This window comes from Symphalangus syndactylus, chromosome 24 (assembly GCF_028878055.3).
Source record: "Symphalangus syndactylus isolate Jambi chromosome 24, NHGRI_mSymSyn1-v2.1_pri, whole genome shotgun sequence".
NCBI classification, from domain to species: Eukaryota; Metazoa; Chordata; class Mammalia; order Primates; family Hylobatidae; genus Symphalangus; species Symphalangus syndactylus.
This window is the reverse complement of record NC_072446.2, coordinates 40,240,430-40,255,730: the sequence shown is the minus strand read 5'-3', so window position 1 is coordinate 40,255,730 and position 15,301 is coordinate 40,240,430. Positions and strand designations below refer to the sequence as shown.

Sequence of the window (15,301 nt, the reverse complement as noted above, 5' to 3'; positions counted from 1 at the left end):
ATTCAAACCTTTGACTGTCTGGACCCCACAGTCCATGCTTGTCATTTTCATAGCTCAGAGATGCACTGTCCAATATGATAACCACTAGCTGCATGTGGCTGCTTAGGCATAAATTAATTAAAATTAAATAAATACAATTCAGTTTTTCAGTAGCACTAGACTCATTTCAAGTGCTCAATAGCCCCATGTGGCTGTTGGCTGCCTTATTGGACAGCACAGATATAGAACATGTCCACCACGGTGGAAAAATCTGTTGGACAGCGCTGCTCTCGAACGTGAGAGAAGAAAGAAAACATCGTGATTTTACCCTTGCATGGGGAGCCAGGCCATCTGCCACTTGTCAGCTTTGTAGAGAGTCCATCGGAAGTTATTTTTCCTGGATGAGATCATAATAAAACCATCCATGGGTGACTGGGCTATGTTTTACCTTTCTCCTGGTTTGGCCTCCATTCATCCCCATCCATGATAGATGCAAGCATGTCCTTTCCCACACTCCCCTGCTGCCACCCAGTCGCCAGGTATCTAGTGCCTTTCTCTGTCATACAGGATTTGGGTTATCTTAGCCACTAAAATGGGGCATCCTCACAGGATAACTCAGATGGGGACTGAGCAAAGTTTCATAACACAGTGGGCTTAATTCCAGCTGGGTGGTCCCTGGGCGACATGCCTGCCACTGGGGAGGAGGGTCCTCACTGAGTGACATTGAGGAGGAGGGCTAACGGAGTTTCTTGGCAAAGGGGATGTCTGGTTATAAAGGGATTCTTCCCCCCGCTTAGCAACAGAACCCCCTCCCTATGTCTGGGGACTCCTTACTTTGTGAATGGAAGGCAGTCTTCTTCCTACCACAGAAGCCAAAAGGTCAGATGTTTGTCTTTACAGCTTCCACTGCAGGTAGGAGATGGGCATGTTATCAAGGATCGACCAATTAAGTCTTGGGTTACAGAGATCGAGACTGTGGGGAATCCTTATGGAGAGGGAAGGTGAGAATGGTCTTGAGATAGTGCCCATGGCCAGGTGACCATGGTGAAAGCAGGGCAACCAGTGTTCTCACCATACAGGTCCAGTAGTACACGGTCCCACGTGGCCTCGCCTTCCTTATTCCTGGCCACTTCTAGAAACTTCCTGGTGATTTTGTGGCCTTCCTACCACCCTGCTAATAAATTCCTTTTCTGCTACCATCAGAATTGGTTTCTATTATTTATGATATCTATTATTATAATAAACTGACACAATGGTGCTCGCTGGAATTAGATCATTTCTAGGCTGGAGTTTGTTCTTGGGGAGGTAGGAAGGATGATCTCTGCTCTGGTCCATGTGATCTCTCCAGGACCCTTTTTTTCCAGCCCCACTGGCCTCCTTCCTCTTGTGACATCCTCATCATTTCTCCCCTTCATTGAACGGAGCAAATCTCCAGAATTGAGAGGTTTGGAAGCCCTACTCTGACTTTTCAAAACTTCTTTCATTCCCTGAGTCTCCTCCCCAAGATTCTGGGGCTCAGAAAGTCCTTTCTCTATTTTTCTGCTGAAATAACTCTTTTCTGAGCAATAAATACCTCACAGTCCCGGTTAGATGGAAAACAGGACACAGCATGGAAGGGAAATGCCGGGAGTGGAAACATACTTAGTAATATAGAAGTTACCCCATCATACTAGGGTGACCACTCATCCTAGTTTGCCTGGACTAAGGAGTTTCTTGGGACGTGGAACTTTGGTGCTAAAACAGGGACAGACCTGTGCAAACTAGAACAAGTTAGTCACCCTACACTGTACAGCTACTACTACTAATCCCATTCCAATACACAGCTTTATTCAGCTTGCTAAGGACAGAACCAAGACCAGACCATCATCAACAATGCCTTACCAAAGTTCTTTTTTCTGCCAGGTGCAGTGAATGGGTCATGCCTGTAATCCCAGCACTTTGGGAGGCTGAGGCAGGCGGATCACTTGAGGCCAGGAATTCGAGACCAGCCTGGCCAACATGGCAAAACCCTGCCTCTACTGAAAAATACAAAAATGAGCCAGGTATGGTGGCACATGTCTGTAATCTCAGCTACTCAGGAAGCTGAGGCATGAGAATCACTTAAACCTGGGAGGTAGAGGTTGCAGTGAGCTGAGATTGTGCCACAGCACTCCAACCTGGGCAACAGAGCAAGATTCTGTCTCAAAAAAAAAAAAAAAAAAGTTGTTTTAATTTTCATTTCTTTAATATGAGTAAGCACAAGTATCTTTCCTTTTCTATGTTTAAAAGAAATATTTTCTATTCCTTTTCCCTGAACTATCTGTTCATACCTTTTACCTACCTGTTTAAAAAAATTTTAAACAGTTTTTGTACATATTTATGGGGTACATGTGCAATTTTGTTACATGCATAGAATGTGTAAGGATAAAGTCAGGGTATTTAGGTTATCTTTCACCCAAGTATTTATCATTTCTATGTGTTGGGTACATTTCAGGCCTTTTAGCTGTTTTGAAGAACACAATACATTGTTGTTAAATAGCAGTAAAGACATCCAGTTAAACATAGTGGATTGATGACGTGTATTTATTTTTTTCTCCCTCGAACCCCATCTATATGGCAATAAGGAATAAAAAATGTATTAACCCAGAACATTAATAGGAATGAAAGGGAGACATTAGTGGCCAGGGATTTCAGCAAGTTTTTAGAAAACAGAGACAGAAGGGGAAGTAGTAGCTGATTTAACAGGGGGAGGAAGTTATGACCCAAATGTCTGCAGGGAATATTGATTTGATGACTAAAAGTTGAGCCCAGATTCTTCCATAGAAGAGATAGACACTAAAAATAAAGATACGAATGGAAATCTCCCACAGAGTAGAACAAAAGAGCCAAAAGAGGGACAATAAGAGAAAAAGAGAGAAAATTAGAAACTCAGTTTGGAAAGTATAACTTCTGACTAAGAGAAATTCCAGAAAGAGAAAAAAATGGAGGGGAGAGCCAAGTCTGGTGGCTCATTCCTGTAATCCCAACATTTTGGGAGGCCGAGGCGGGGGGATTGCTTGAGCCCAGGAGTTTGAGACCAGCTGGGCAACACAGTGAGACCCCATTTCTACAAAAAATAGAAAAATTACTCAGGCGTAGTGGTATACACCTGTAGTCCCAGCTACTCGGGAGGCTGAGGTGGCAGGATCACGTGAGGCTGCAGTGAGACGTGATCATGCCACTGCATTCCAGCCTGTGCAACATAGCAAAACACTGTTTCGGGGGGAAAAAATAGGAGGGGAGAAAATTATCAAAAAAATAGTACAAGAAAATTTCCTAGATTAGAGGGATATAAGTCTCCAGATTGAAAAGGCCCAGCTAACACAAGTGAGGAAAAGCCTCACTGAGGGGAATCATCATCAAATACAACATTATGGATAAAGACGATAGCCTAAAAGTTTTCAAAGATTAAAAATAAAAAAAGAACAAGACACATATAAAGCAACCGGATTAAGAATGGCATTAGACGTCTTAAATCTGGATACTAGAAACAACAATGCAATGCTTTAAAAATTCTGAGAGAAAATAATTTTCAGCCTAGATTTCTTTTTTTTTCTTTTTTTTTTTGAGATGGAGGCTCCCTCTGTCGCTCAGGCTGGAGTGTGCAGTGGTGCAATCTTGGCTTACTGCAACCTCTGCCTCCTGGGTTCAAGCGATTCTCCTGCCTCAGCCTCCCCGAGTAGCTGGGACTACAGGCATGTGCCACCACGCCCAGCTAATTTTTTTTTGTATTTTTAGTAGAGACAAGGTTTCAGCATGTTGGCCAGGCTGGTCTCAAACTCTTGACCTCAGGTGATCTGCCTGCCTTGATCTCCCAAAGTGCTGGGATTACAGGCATAAGCCATGGCGCCCAGCCTTCAGCCTAGATTTCTATACCCTGCTAAACTATTAATCAAGTGTGAAAACAGTATAAAGGCATATTTAGACATACAAGGACTAAATATATTTGCTTCTTTGCGACCTTTCTCAGGAATATACAGAAAGATGTGCTGCACAGAGATGACAGAGTAAATCCACAATCCAGAAGTTTGAGACACAAGGTCCAGGGCACAGGGAATCCCAACCAGGCGTAGGATGTAGGAAAGTTCAGTATGACAGCTGTGCAGTAGGCCTGGAGAGCACTGGTCCAGATCAGAGCTGAAGCCTTCAGGAGAAAAAAACAAAAGAGAACTCATGAATTTTTTTTTTTAAGTTGTTGTTGTTTTTGTGAGATGGAGTTTTGCTCTTGTCGCCCAAGCTAGAGTGCAATAGGGTTATTTTGGGTCACTGCAACCTCCACCTCCTAGGTTCAAGCAATTCTCCTGCCTCAGCCTCCAAAGTAGTGGGGATTACAGGTGCCTGCCACCACTCCTGGCTAATTTTTGTATTTTTAGTAGAGATGTGGTTTCTCCATGTTGGCCAGGCTGGTCTTGAACTCCTGACCTCAGGGCGATCTGCCTGCCTCAGCCTCCCAAGGTGCTGGGATTACAGGCATGAGCCACCATGCCTAGCTGAATCGTTACGTTACACATCTGGAAAAATCACTGCTGATTATTTTGTCTAATTTATTAACCACATGGGAAAAAATTAACAATACCTGCAAAGAAAGCTGATGAAAGTGGGGAAAAAAATGAGGCAATTATTAGCCTCAGGAAATACCAAAAGAGGCTAGGTGCAGTCTCTTTTGGTATTTCCTTTATTATTTTATTTAAAAATAAACTTCTTCATTGTGGAGAAAGTGTAAATCAAATTATGTGGGAGTTTTATTGTCCAGGCCTGAGAATGGCACGCATCACATTTAATTGGCCAGAACTTGGTCTGAACTGTAAGGAAGGCTGGGAAATACTGTCTAGTTGTGTGTTCAGGAGCAAGAAGAAATAACGTTTTTGAGAGGAAGTAGCAATATCTGCCACAACAGGCAAAAAGTAGGGGTGGGCAGATGAAGAAGACCATCTCAGGTATTCATTTATACAAGGAGCAACACATATTTATTGAGCACCTACTATTGATTAAGCTTGGTTCCAGGGATGGTGGATACAAGAGTGAACAAATAAAAGACTGCTGTTATGCAGTTTCTATTTAGTGAGGAACAGCAGGTGTAAGTTCCATGGGGGTTGGAACCTGCCCTTCTAGGCCAGTGTCGCTGGAATAGAGTTTTAACGAATTTTGCAGGAAGTAATAAGGACTTCATATTTGATTCTAAGAGCAATGAGACTCCATTAAATCGAGTATTAACCAGAAAGTGGCATGATCTGTTTTATTATTTATTTATTTATTTTAATCTTTATATTTGGACAGAGTTTTACTCTTGTCACCCAGGCTGGAGTGCAGTGGTGCCATCTCTCTCACTGCAACCTCCACCTCCTGGGTTCAAGCGATTCTCCTGCCTCAGCCTCCCGAGTAGCTGGGCCTACAGGCACGCGCCACCACGCCTGGCTAATTTTTTGTATTTTTATTAGAGACGGGGTTTCGCCATGTTGGCCAGGCTGGTCTCAAACTCTTGACCTCAGGTGATTCACCTGCCTCAGCCTCCCAAAGTGCTGAGATTACAGGCGGAAGCCACCGCACCTGGCCGCATGATCTGTTTTAAATAATTACTCTGGCCACCTTATGGAAAATGGATTATTCGGCAGAGCTGGACAAAAGAATGGAAACAGACCAGATATTTCAGGCAGGCTAGAGATGAGCGTGGCCTGGCCTTGCCTGGGGCGGTTGTGACTGACTGGATTGGGTGAAGGACAGGAAAGATACAACAAGGATGCCTATAGGTGTTCGTATTGAATCACTGGGGGCACCCTAAATGGGAGTTATCTCAGTAGAAGTTTGAGACACCAGTCAGATAATGGATGTGAAAGCTTTTAGGAAAGGTTGAACGGCGGCTGAAATAGCGTGTGTTCCATTTACAGATGGGAAACTGAGGCACGAGATACCAGAGGATGGAGTCAGGCCACGTTGTGCGCCTCTCCCCGCTTAGGTGGGTGAGGAGGTGTGTTGGGCCCCCGCTAAGCGCCAGCACCGAGCTGAGCCCCGCCCGGACCCAGCCAGCCGGCTTTCCCTGTCCGCTGCTCGTGTCCCAATAAAGTTATTGAAATTGACACCGGTTGCTAAGGAAGTGGGTCGCCGAGCCAGGTTGCTAAGGAAGTGAGCGGCCACTGTCTCTCCCCATCCGGGGCAGCGGGGAATGGCTGATCCAGGGGTTCGCCGCCCCCGCCGCCGCCGCCGCCGCCGCCGTCGCCGCCCGCTTTCGGCTCGGGCCGCAGGTGAGTCGGAGGGGCCGGGCGCCCACCGAGCAGGGCTGATCCTGTGGCCGCCTGGGATTTTCCCTGCGACCTGCGCCCGCGCCTCCGCCTGGCTTTGCTGTCCCGCGAGCCGGAGCATCCTCTGCCCTGCCTCCCGGGCATCCTCTGGTAGTCCGGACGGCCTTGCCCCTCCTTCCCCTGGCGGGGTCGCGGCCCGACCCCCAGACACGGCCACCTTGGGTCGCAGCCCACCTGGGGGCCCTGGGGCGGTGGTCAGGGCTCCAGTTTGGGAGGAGGGCGGGGAAGCGAGAGCCTGGGGTCCGAACCTCGGCGCTGTCCCGGGCTTGCTGTGTGACCTTGGGCAAGTCTTTTCCCCTCTCTAGCCTTAGTTGACCTGTTTATTCAATGGAGTCCTAAGACTTGCTGCTCAGAATGGTTAAGGTAATGAGAAGTGTATGTGAAAGTGCCCTAAATGGGGAGAGGGAGAATTCTTACGGCACCCTAGCATGGGAGACCAAGAGGGCAGTTTGAAGTCTGAGTGAGTTAAAGACGTGGCATTTCCACTTAGTAACTATGTGGCCCTGGGCAAGTTAATTTCTCTGAGTCTTCTTTTCCTTATCTGTGAAATGAGATAATAGACTACTGTGGAAATCAATGAGACTGGGTATGTCAAGTAGCTTGGCACATAGTAAGTGCTCAACCAGCTATTAGGAGGCGTCTAGGGTAGGAGGGCAAGACTTCCAGGAGGAGATGACTTTGGGACAGGTAAGGTGTAGGTGTGTAGAGTGCCAGCTCATATGGGTAGTCCTACTGCAATGCCAACCCCCAACCCCAGTTTTACTTCTCCATTCTGCTCAGAGCAAGGGAGGTACTTCTACAACTAGTCCTGGGAAACTCTTTGAGGTCAACCCCTTGTAGATAGCTGGGGTCATGGTCTCATTTTCTACTTGGCTTCGTTGACCCTTCCAGAAGAAAAAAGGCATCTTTGTGTCCTTTGGGAAGTGCTTAAAGCAGTAATAACTATTTACAAGCATACAATTAAGAAGCACTTTACCAGGCATATTATTTCATTTAATCTTTACGTAGACTTTGCCAGGTGCCTGGTGATGTCATCCTCATTTTGCTGATGAGGAAACTGAGATTCAGAAAAGTGAAGGGAAGGACCTGCTTAAGAATTTTTTTTTTTTGAGACAGTCTCAGTCTGTTGCCCAGGCTGGAATGCAGTGGCGGGATCTCAGCTCACTGCAACCTCCGCCTCCTGTGTTCAAGCGATTCTCCTGCCTCAGCCTCCTGAGTAGCTGGGACTACAGATGTTCACCACCTCGTCCACTAATTTTTGTAGTTTTAGTAGAGACAAGGTTTTGCCATGTTGGCCAGGCTGGTCTCGAACTCCTGGCCTCAAGTGATATGCCTGCCTCGGCCTCCCAAAGTGCTGGGATTACAAGCGTGAGCCACCACACCCAGCCGTTGCCTAAGAATCTTGTATGTATTAAGTGATGGAAGTGGACTTGTTTCTAGGTAAATCCTGTATTTTATCCCCCATTCACTGTTGCCTCTGATTTTGCAACAGTTGCTATTATAAGGCCACAGCGGTATTCTTTTGTTACTTTTAACTGGCTAGAAGTTAAGGAAACAAGATCTCAGGTAAAGCTTTATTTAAATAGATACGATCCAAAGTGAGGATCTCAGAAAATAGTTGGAATCTTTTTTTTTTTCTCGAGACGGAGTTTTGCTATTGTTGCCCAGGCTGGAGTGCAATGGTGCCATCTCAGCTCACCGCAACCTCCGCCTCCCTGGTTCAAGCAGTTCTCTTGCCTCAGCCTCCCAAGTAGCTGGGATTACAGGCATGCGCCACCACACCCGGCTAATTTTGTATTTTTAGTAGAGATGGGGTTTCTCCATGTTAGTCAGGCTGGTCTCAAACTCCCTACCTCAGGTGATCGCCTGCCTTGGCCTCCCAAAGTACTGGGATTACAGGCATGAGCCACTGCGCCCAGCCTGAGAGCTGGAATCTTTAAAAGAGGGCTTCTCTGTCCCTCATTCCCTCCTCGTTAAAATGAGGGGACTAGGCTAGATTATACTGAAGGCCCTTTCAGTGCTGTTATGCAGTTGTGGTTAAAAGCTTGCAATCGGACTACCTGGGCTAAAATCTTGGCTCTGCCACTTCCAAGCTGTGTGCTACTGAGCAAAGAGGTGCTACTTTACCTCTGAAATGATGCTCAGTACCTCTGAAATGATGAGAGGACTTTTTGGTAAGGGACCCTGTGAGGAAGAATTATTCGTAGTTCATTTTGAACCCCTTGGTGGTGTAGTTTCCTCATCTGTAAAATGGGGATAGTAATAGGCCTTATTACCTGTGGCCTTATTATCATGTATGGCTGTTCTGAGGATTTATTTGAACTTAATATATGTGAAGTGCCCAGCATATTTGGTAAACATTAGCTATTGTTATTTGGGCTTAACGTGGTGCTTGTGCTGTATTTTCCATTTATGGTTGGTGAACAAGTAAGTTAAAGTATGTGATAATACCAGGTCCGTCAACCATAATGTCATTGCAAGCATGAAACAGTAGCCATCATGGCATTATATAAATGTTGATATTTTTATACAGTTGCCCCAGGAACCTGTAATCCTGTGTCACAATGGGTTGCAAAGAAAGGTAAAGCTGTCCAGGCATGGTGGCTCACGGCTGTAATCCCAGCACTTTGGGAGTCCAAGACGGGCGGATCACGAGGTCAGGAGATCGAGACCATCCTGGCTAGCACGGTGAAACCCCGTCTCTACTAAAAAAAAAAAAAAAAAAAAAAAAAAAAAATTAGCCGGGCATGGTGGCGGGCGCCTGTAGTCCCAGCTACTCGGGAGGCTGAGGCAGGAGAATGGTGTGAACCGGGGAGGCGGAGCTTGCAGTGAGCCAAGATTGCACCACTGCACTCCAGCCTGGGCGACAGAGCAAGACTCTGTCTCAAAAAAAAAAGAAAGAAAGAAAGATGAAAGCTGATGGTAGGATGTTATGTTTAGTAGCTCAACACCCTATTCAGTAAATATTTGCTAAATCCCCTTATGCTAGGCACATGGAGGATGTGGAGATCAGTCCCATCTCCATATCCTTCAAGGAACTCAGAGCTTAATTTGCAAATTACTGCATTTGACATCTTTAAATGAATTCTTATCTTATGTTTGCCCTGGCTGCAGAGTAAAGCCACTGATTCTAATCTGTTTTGTTGTGTCCCTAGACTTCTGTTAGGTGCCTGGATTAGAAACCTCAGATTGCTTCCTAAGCCTTTTCATCCATTAATTCGCAAATCCCTGAGAAAGACCCTCCTCTTATGTAACAGAGAGTAACAATACTTGACAATAACAGTATGGTGCCTAATGGCTTACAAAAATGCTTACACTTGCTTACACATGCTTTTACTCATTTAATCTTATCTGTGTCCCTTCAAGGAAGGTAAGGTGCAGATTAGGATCTCTGTTTTATAGTCGAGGAATCTGAAGAGAAGCCAAGAAGCCATGATGCTATTGAGTGGCCCATTTCACGTTGAAATCCAGTCTTCTGTCTTCAAATTCAGTGTACTTACCACTATCCTCCCCGGATTGTATTTATTCAGTATTTCCTGAGCACCTAGAATGTGTCAGTTCTGTTTTAGCCTGGAGATATCATGGTAGAAAGGTACAGAATCCCTTGCTCTCATGCAGCTTATATTCTACTGGCAGCAAACAGAAAAATATAGCAATAAATGAACAAGGGAATTTGGATAAGGAGTAAGTGCTGGGGTGAAATCCCATCTCTATTAAGAATACAAAACTTAGCTGGGTGTGGTGGCACGTGCCTGTAGTCCCAGCTATTCAGGAGGCTTAGGCACAAGAATTGCTTGAACCCGGGAAGCAGAGGCTGCAGTGAGCCGAGATTGCGCCATTGCACTCCAGCCTGGGCAACAGAGCGAGACTCTGTTTAAAAAAAAAAAAAAAAAAAAGAGAAAAGGCTTTGCTAGGGTGGTGACATTTTTGCTGAGATTTGCTCCTAGGGAGGGGGCCAGCCATTTGAAGACATGTCAGAAGGAAGAGCAAGGGTAAAGGCTATGAGGTGGCAACAAGCTTGGTAAGTTCCAGAAACTGCAAGAAGGCTTACAATGGCTGGGACAGGTGAGTCGAAGGCAGAGTGGGGAGGTGGGTGGATGTAGGGGATGGAAGTGGTAGGGAGCACTCAGATCATACAGGACCTTGTCTGCTAGAGTAACGAGTTGGGATTTTGTTCTAAAAGCTGTGGAAATCATTGGAGGTTCTGGAGAAGGGACGTGGCATGATCTATTTTTGTTTTTTAAAAAAATCACTCTGTCCTCTTTGTGGCAGTGAATTTCAGAGGGCATAGGAGTGGCAGCCAGGAGGCTAGTTAGGAGGTTAGGTGAGAGAAGATAGTGGCTTTCTAGGTTGGTGGCAGTGGAGATGGTAAGAGGACGGATTGGGGATGTGTTTCGGAGGTAGAACCAGCAGGATGGTGGGGTGAGGGTGAGAGAATAAGGATGACTCCTGGGTTTTGGCCTGAGCAATTAAGTAGATGTTAGAGATGCCATCTGCCTCTGAAATGATGAAAGGACTTTTTGGTAAGGGGCCCTATGAGGAAGAATTATTCATAGTTTATTTTGAACCCTGTAGAGGAGAGCCACAAGGTATAAGCATCATACTTTATAGTCTTTGGGGAGGAAATCCCAGATTATGCTGGCAGAAGCTAGCCAGGTGCAACTGATTGAAGCTTGAAGTTCCTATTGTGAACCAAAAAAAAAAAAAAAAAGTCCTGCTTTTCTCTAGTCTGGCTCTTTGCCAGCCTGTGGAGTGGCAGGTGTGGGCTTTGCCAGGGCAGTACCCATCTGTCTTTCTGTCTTGTGCTGTTGGCATTGCAGTGCTGACTCGGGATCTTGGCTGAGGGAGCCTGGCCAGCTCTGGAAGAGGGAGCAGAATCACTAGTGAAGTTCACTCAGTGCCCCAAATGGCCACATTCTCCCTGCCAAAGTGGTTCTTTCCTGGTCACCAAATGACAGTTCTAAAGTTTCAGAGCTTTTGACTTGAGAATCCCTGGAAAACCTATTGTACTCTACCAGAATTCCTAGAGGATTCTTGAATCTCTTCTGAGCAAGGGAATTCCAGCTTCATTGTTATGTATTCCAGTAACTGTACTTGTAAATCTGGGCATTACAGGGTTGTACATTCAACACTGTGAATAGTAAGACTAATAGTCTTATCACTGCCACTTGTTTATTTAATTAAATTTAATAAATTTATTCATTTTGGAGACAGGGACTCCCTCTGTCACCCAGGTTGGAATGCAGTGGTGTGATCATGGCTCCCCCACAGCCTTGAACTCCTGGGCTCAAGTGATCCTTCTACCTCAGTCTCCTGAGTGGCTGGGACCGCAGGCATGTACCGTCATGCCTGGCTAATTTAAAAAAAAAATGTTTTTGGGCTGGGTGTGGTGGCTCATGCCTGTAATCCCAGCACTTTGGGAGGCTGAGGCGGGCAGATCACAAGGTCAGGAGTTTGAGACCAGCCTGACCAACATGGTGAAACCCCGTCTCTACTAAAAATACAAAAATTAGCTGGGTGTGGTGGTGCACACCTGTAATCCCAGCTACTCAGGAGGCTGAGGCAGGAGAATCGCTTGAACCCGGGAGGTGGTGGTTGCAGTGAGCTGAGATCGCACCACTGCACTCCAGCCTGGGCGACAGAGCGAGACTCTGTCTCAAAAAAAAAATAAATGTTCTGTAGATGGCTAGGCATGGTGACTCACACCTGTAATCTCAGCACTTTGGGAGGCTAAGGCACGTGGATCACCTGAGATCAGGAGTTTGAGACCAGCCTGGCCAACATGGGGAAACCCCATCTCTACTTAAAATTACAAAAATTAGTCAGGTGTGGTGGTGCATGCTTGTAGTCCCAGCTACTTCGGAGGCTGAGGCGGGAGAATCGCTTGAACCTAGGAAGCGGAGGTTGCAGTGAGCTGTGATTGTACCACTTCACTCCAGCCTGGGTGACAGAGTGAGACTCCATCTCAAAAAAAAAGAAATTTATAGAGACGAGTCTTACTATATTGTCCAGGTGTCTTGGCCACAAGCGATCCACTCACCTTGGCCTCTCAAAGTGCTGGGATTACAGGCACGAGCCCCTAATTTTTTTAGAAAACTTGGTCTCACTCTGTTGCCCAGGCTGGAGTGCAGTGGTGCAGTCATAGCTCATTGTAACCTCCAACTCCTGGGCTCAAGCGATCCTCCCACCTCAGCCATCTAAGTAGCTGAGACTACAATACTAACTGTGAGTCTTTTTTTTTTTTTTTTTTTTTTTTTTTTTTTTGAGAGAGTCTTGCTGTGTCACCCAGGCTGGAGTGCAGTGGCGCGATCTCGGCTCACTGCAAGCTCCGCCTCCCGGGTTCAGGCCATTCTCCTGCCTCAGCCTCCCGAGGAGCTGGGACTACAGGCGCCCGCCAACACGCCCGGCTAATTTTTTGTATTTTTAGTAGAGACAGGGTTTCACCGTGTTAGCCAGGATGGTCTCGATCTCCTGACCTCGTGATCCGCCCGCCTCGGCCTCCCAAAGTGCTGGGATTACAGGCTTGAGCCACCGCGCCCGGCCTAAGTAGCTGAGACTACAGGTGCATGCCACTACACCCAACTAATTAAAAAAAAAAATTTTTTTTTTTTTTTTGGTAGAGATAGGGTCTTGCTGTGTTACAGGCTAGTCTCAAACTCCTGGCTTCAAGCAATCTTCCTGCCTCGGCCTCCCAAAGTGCTGGGATTATAGGTGTGAGCCACTGCACCTGTCCACCACTGCTATTTGTATAACTTTGCAGTTTAGAATGCTCTTTCCTGTGCATTCTCATTTACTAATTGTCAGTCAGTTGAGATCATCTGGACTACATATTATCCCCGGTTTACAGATGACGACATTGTGGTGTGGAGAGGTCACTTGTTTTTGTCAGTAATATTAAGCATTTTCTGGGTGCTGAGTTAGGGAGATCCTTGCTGCTCAAAGTGTGTTCTCTGTGACAGACGTACCACGTCCCCAGGACCTTGTCAGAAATGCAGAATCTAGGCTGGGTGCAGTGGCTCACGCTTGTAATCCCAGCACTTTGGGAGGCCAAGGCAGGAGGATCACTGGAGGCCAGGAGTCCGAGACCAACCTGGGCAAAACAGTGAGCCCTCATCTGTATTTTTAAAAACAGAAGAAGAAGAAAACAACAACAATAACAAGGCCTAGATCTAATAAATCAGAGCCTGCCTTTTACCAAGATCCCGGATGTTTCCTGTGCACATTAAAGTTTGAGATGCTCTCACCTAGGTAATCAGTAGCAAAACTAAGACTTACCAATGATAATGACAATGAAAGTAATAGTCGTAGCTAAGATACATTAGCCAAGCACTGGTGTAAGCACTTTACACATGTTGTTTCATTTAGATTTAGACCTCACAGCAATCCTGTAACACAGGTTCCCAGAAGAGGAAAGTAGAGGCTCAGAAAAGTTCAGTAACTTCCCCACATCTGCTGACTCCAAGTCTGTTGCTCTTTCTACCATTCGCATGTTCATCTGTTTTTCAGGTGGGCAGTGACCACATCTTAGCTATCTTGTCAAAAGCCTTTCTCTTCCATACCTGCATAACTAATTTTAAATGATGACCAGAAAAAAAAAAAAGTGACTTCAAAGAATGTTTGAGAAAATCAAGGGAAAAACTTCTGAGCTAGATGGGTGTCAGTTACTTGACTGATGAGGCCACAAACAGATATCTCATTTGGTAAGATAAACTACCTCTCACACTTCTTAGTGATCTAACTTCAGGGTCAGAACAGCTGAAGCAGGTAGGAACTGTGAGCTTGTATGCTGAGTCATTTAGCTCTAAGCTGTTTCTTGATTCTGGTGATAAATATCTACACTGGGTGAGAAGATAGTGGATAAAGTCCCATATAATACCCGCTAACTAATTGTTAAAAGATTCCATTTCACTGTGCCTCAGTTTTCTCTCTCTGCCCTGTGGGTTCATTATTTTCCTTTCAACACCTCCTATCTTTCTAGACTCTCAGAAAGATTTATTGGTCAAGGACTATGCCATTATAGGAAATTTTGACCTGAAAGGATGGTGGGAACTGGGTAAAGGCAGGATTCTATCAATTCTGCTACTTGCTGTGTGACTTGGAGCAAGTGACTCAACCTCTCTAGGCCTCTCTCTTGCGCATATATATATATATATATATATATATATACATATGTTAAATAAAGATATAGGACAGTTCTTCCCAAAGCCCTTCCAGCCCTGCCCACAAGACTGAACCTTGAGTTGGGTGATATTTTGTTCTTTCTTGGTGATTTCATACTGGGCTTTCTCCCAGACCTTTCGGGTGTGGCTTTTAGAGCGTATTTCTTGGCAGTCAGAGAGCATTTCAATCAGCTCATCTTATCAGCATCACACATCTGCACAGCAGCTTGGGATGTTCATGTTTAAGGTTCAGTTAATCATGGTGACACATTGTGTCTTCTCACTTTGTCACACTGATTGCGGACATTGAGCTCTTCACACAGGAAGATCTATCTTTAGCATGCTGATTTATTTAACTCATAATTTGCATTAGAGAGGGAACCAGTGATAATCATGGTGGGTGTGGCTTTTATTTTTAAAGTTTTTGGCAAGACATTTGCAGCACTTGCATTTTGTCATGCTTGAATATAGTCTATAAATGGAAATGGGTTCAAGTGAAATAGAAATTGCCGTAGATTATTGGGAGCTTGGGACTTAACCACTCTGGAGTCCTTCATATCACCTTCAGCAGTGCTTTCAGGAAGGGCTTGCTTGGCCTTTTGTGTGTAACATAAATTAAACAGAAACTAAAAGCTCATAGCACAATCTCTAGCAGCTTAGCAGACTACAGTAATCATTACTTTGTAACACATTTCAGAACATAAGCAAAAAATCTAGCTAGCAAATCATAAAAGATTCCTTCTAGGTAAGATAAAATATCAGTTCAAGTTACCTAAAGATAACCACAAGAAGATAGTCCTTGGTGGAAGTAGTTACTGGTTTTGCAAGATCTGCAATAATAAGTTAGAC

At 45.3% G+C, this 15,301-nt stretch overlaps 2 protein-coding genes across 2 annotated transcripts in view; both read left to right on the top strand.

Moving 5' to 3' along the window:
* The window catches only part of POFUT1 (protein O-fucosyltransferase 1), a 68,046-nt gene extending 65,946 nt beyond the window's left edge, over positions 1–2,100 (top strand). The window contains exon 7 of the mRNA XM_055265753.2: positions 1,882–2,100. Coding sequence (XP_055121728.2) covers positions 1,882–1,890 — 9 coding nt within the window. The 3' untranslated portion in view covers positions 1,891–2,100. The remainder of the gene's footprint in view (positions 1–1,881) is intronic.
* A 2,034-nt stretch (positions 2,101–4,134) lies between these two features.
* The window catches only part of KIF3B (kinesin family member 3B), a 65,516-nt gene continuing 54,349 nt past the window's right edge, over positions 4,135–15,301 (top strand). The window contains exon 1 of the mRNA XM_055265739.2: positions 4,135–6,236. The gene's annotated coding sequence lies outside the window, so the exon portion shown is untranslated. The remainder of the gene's footprint in view (positions 6,237–15,301) is intronic.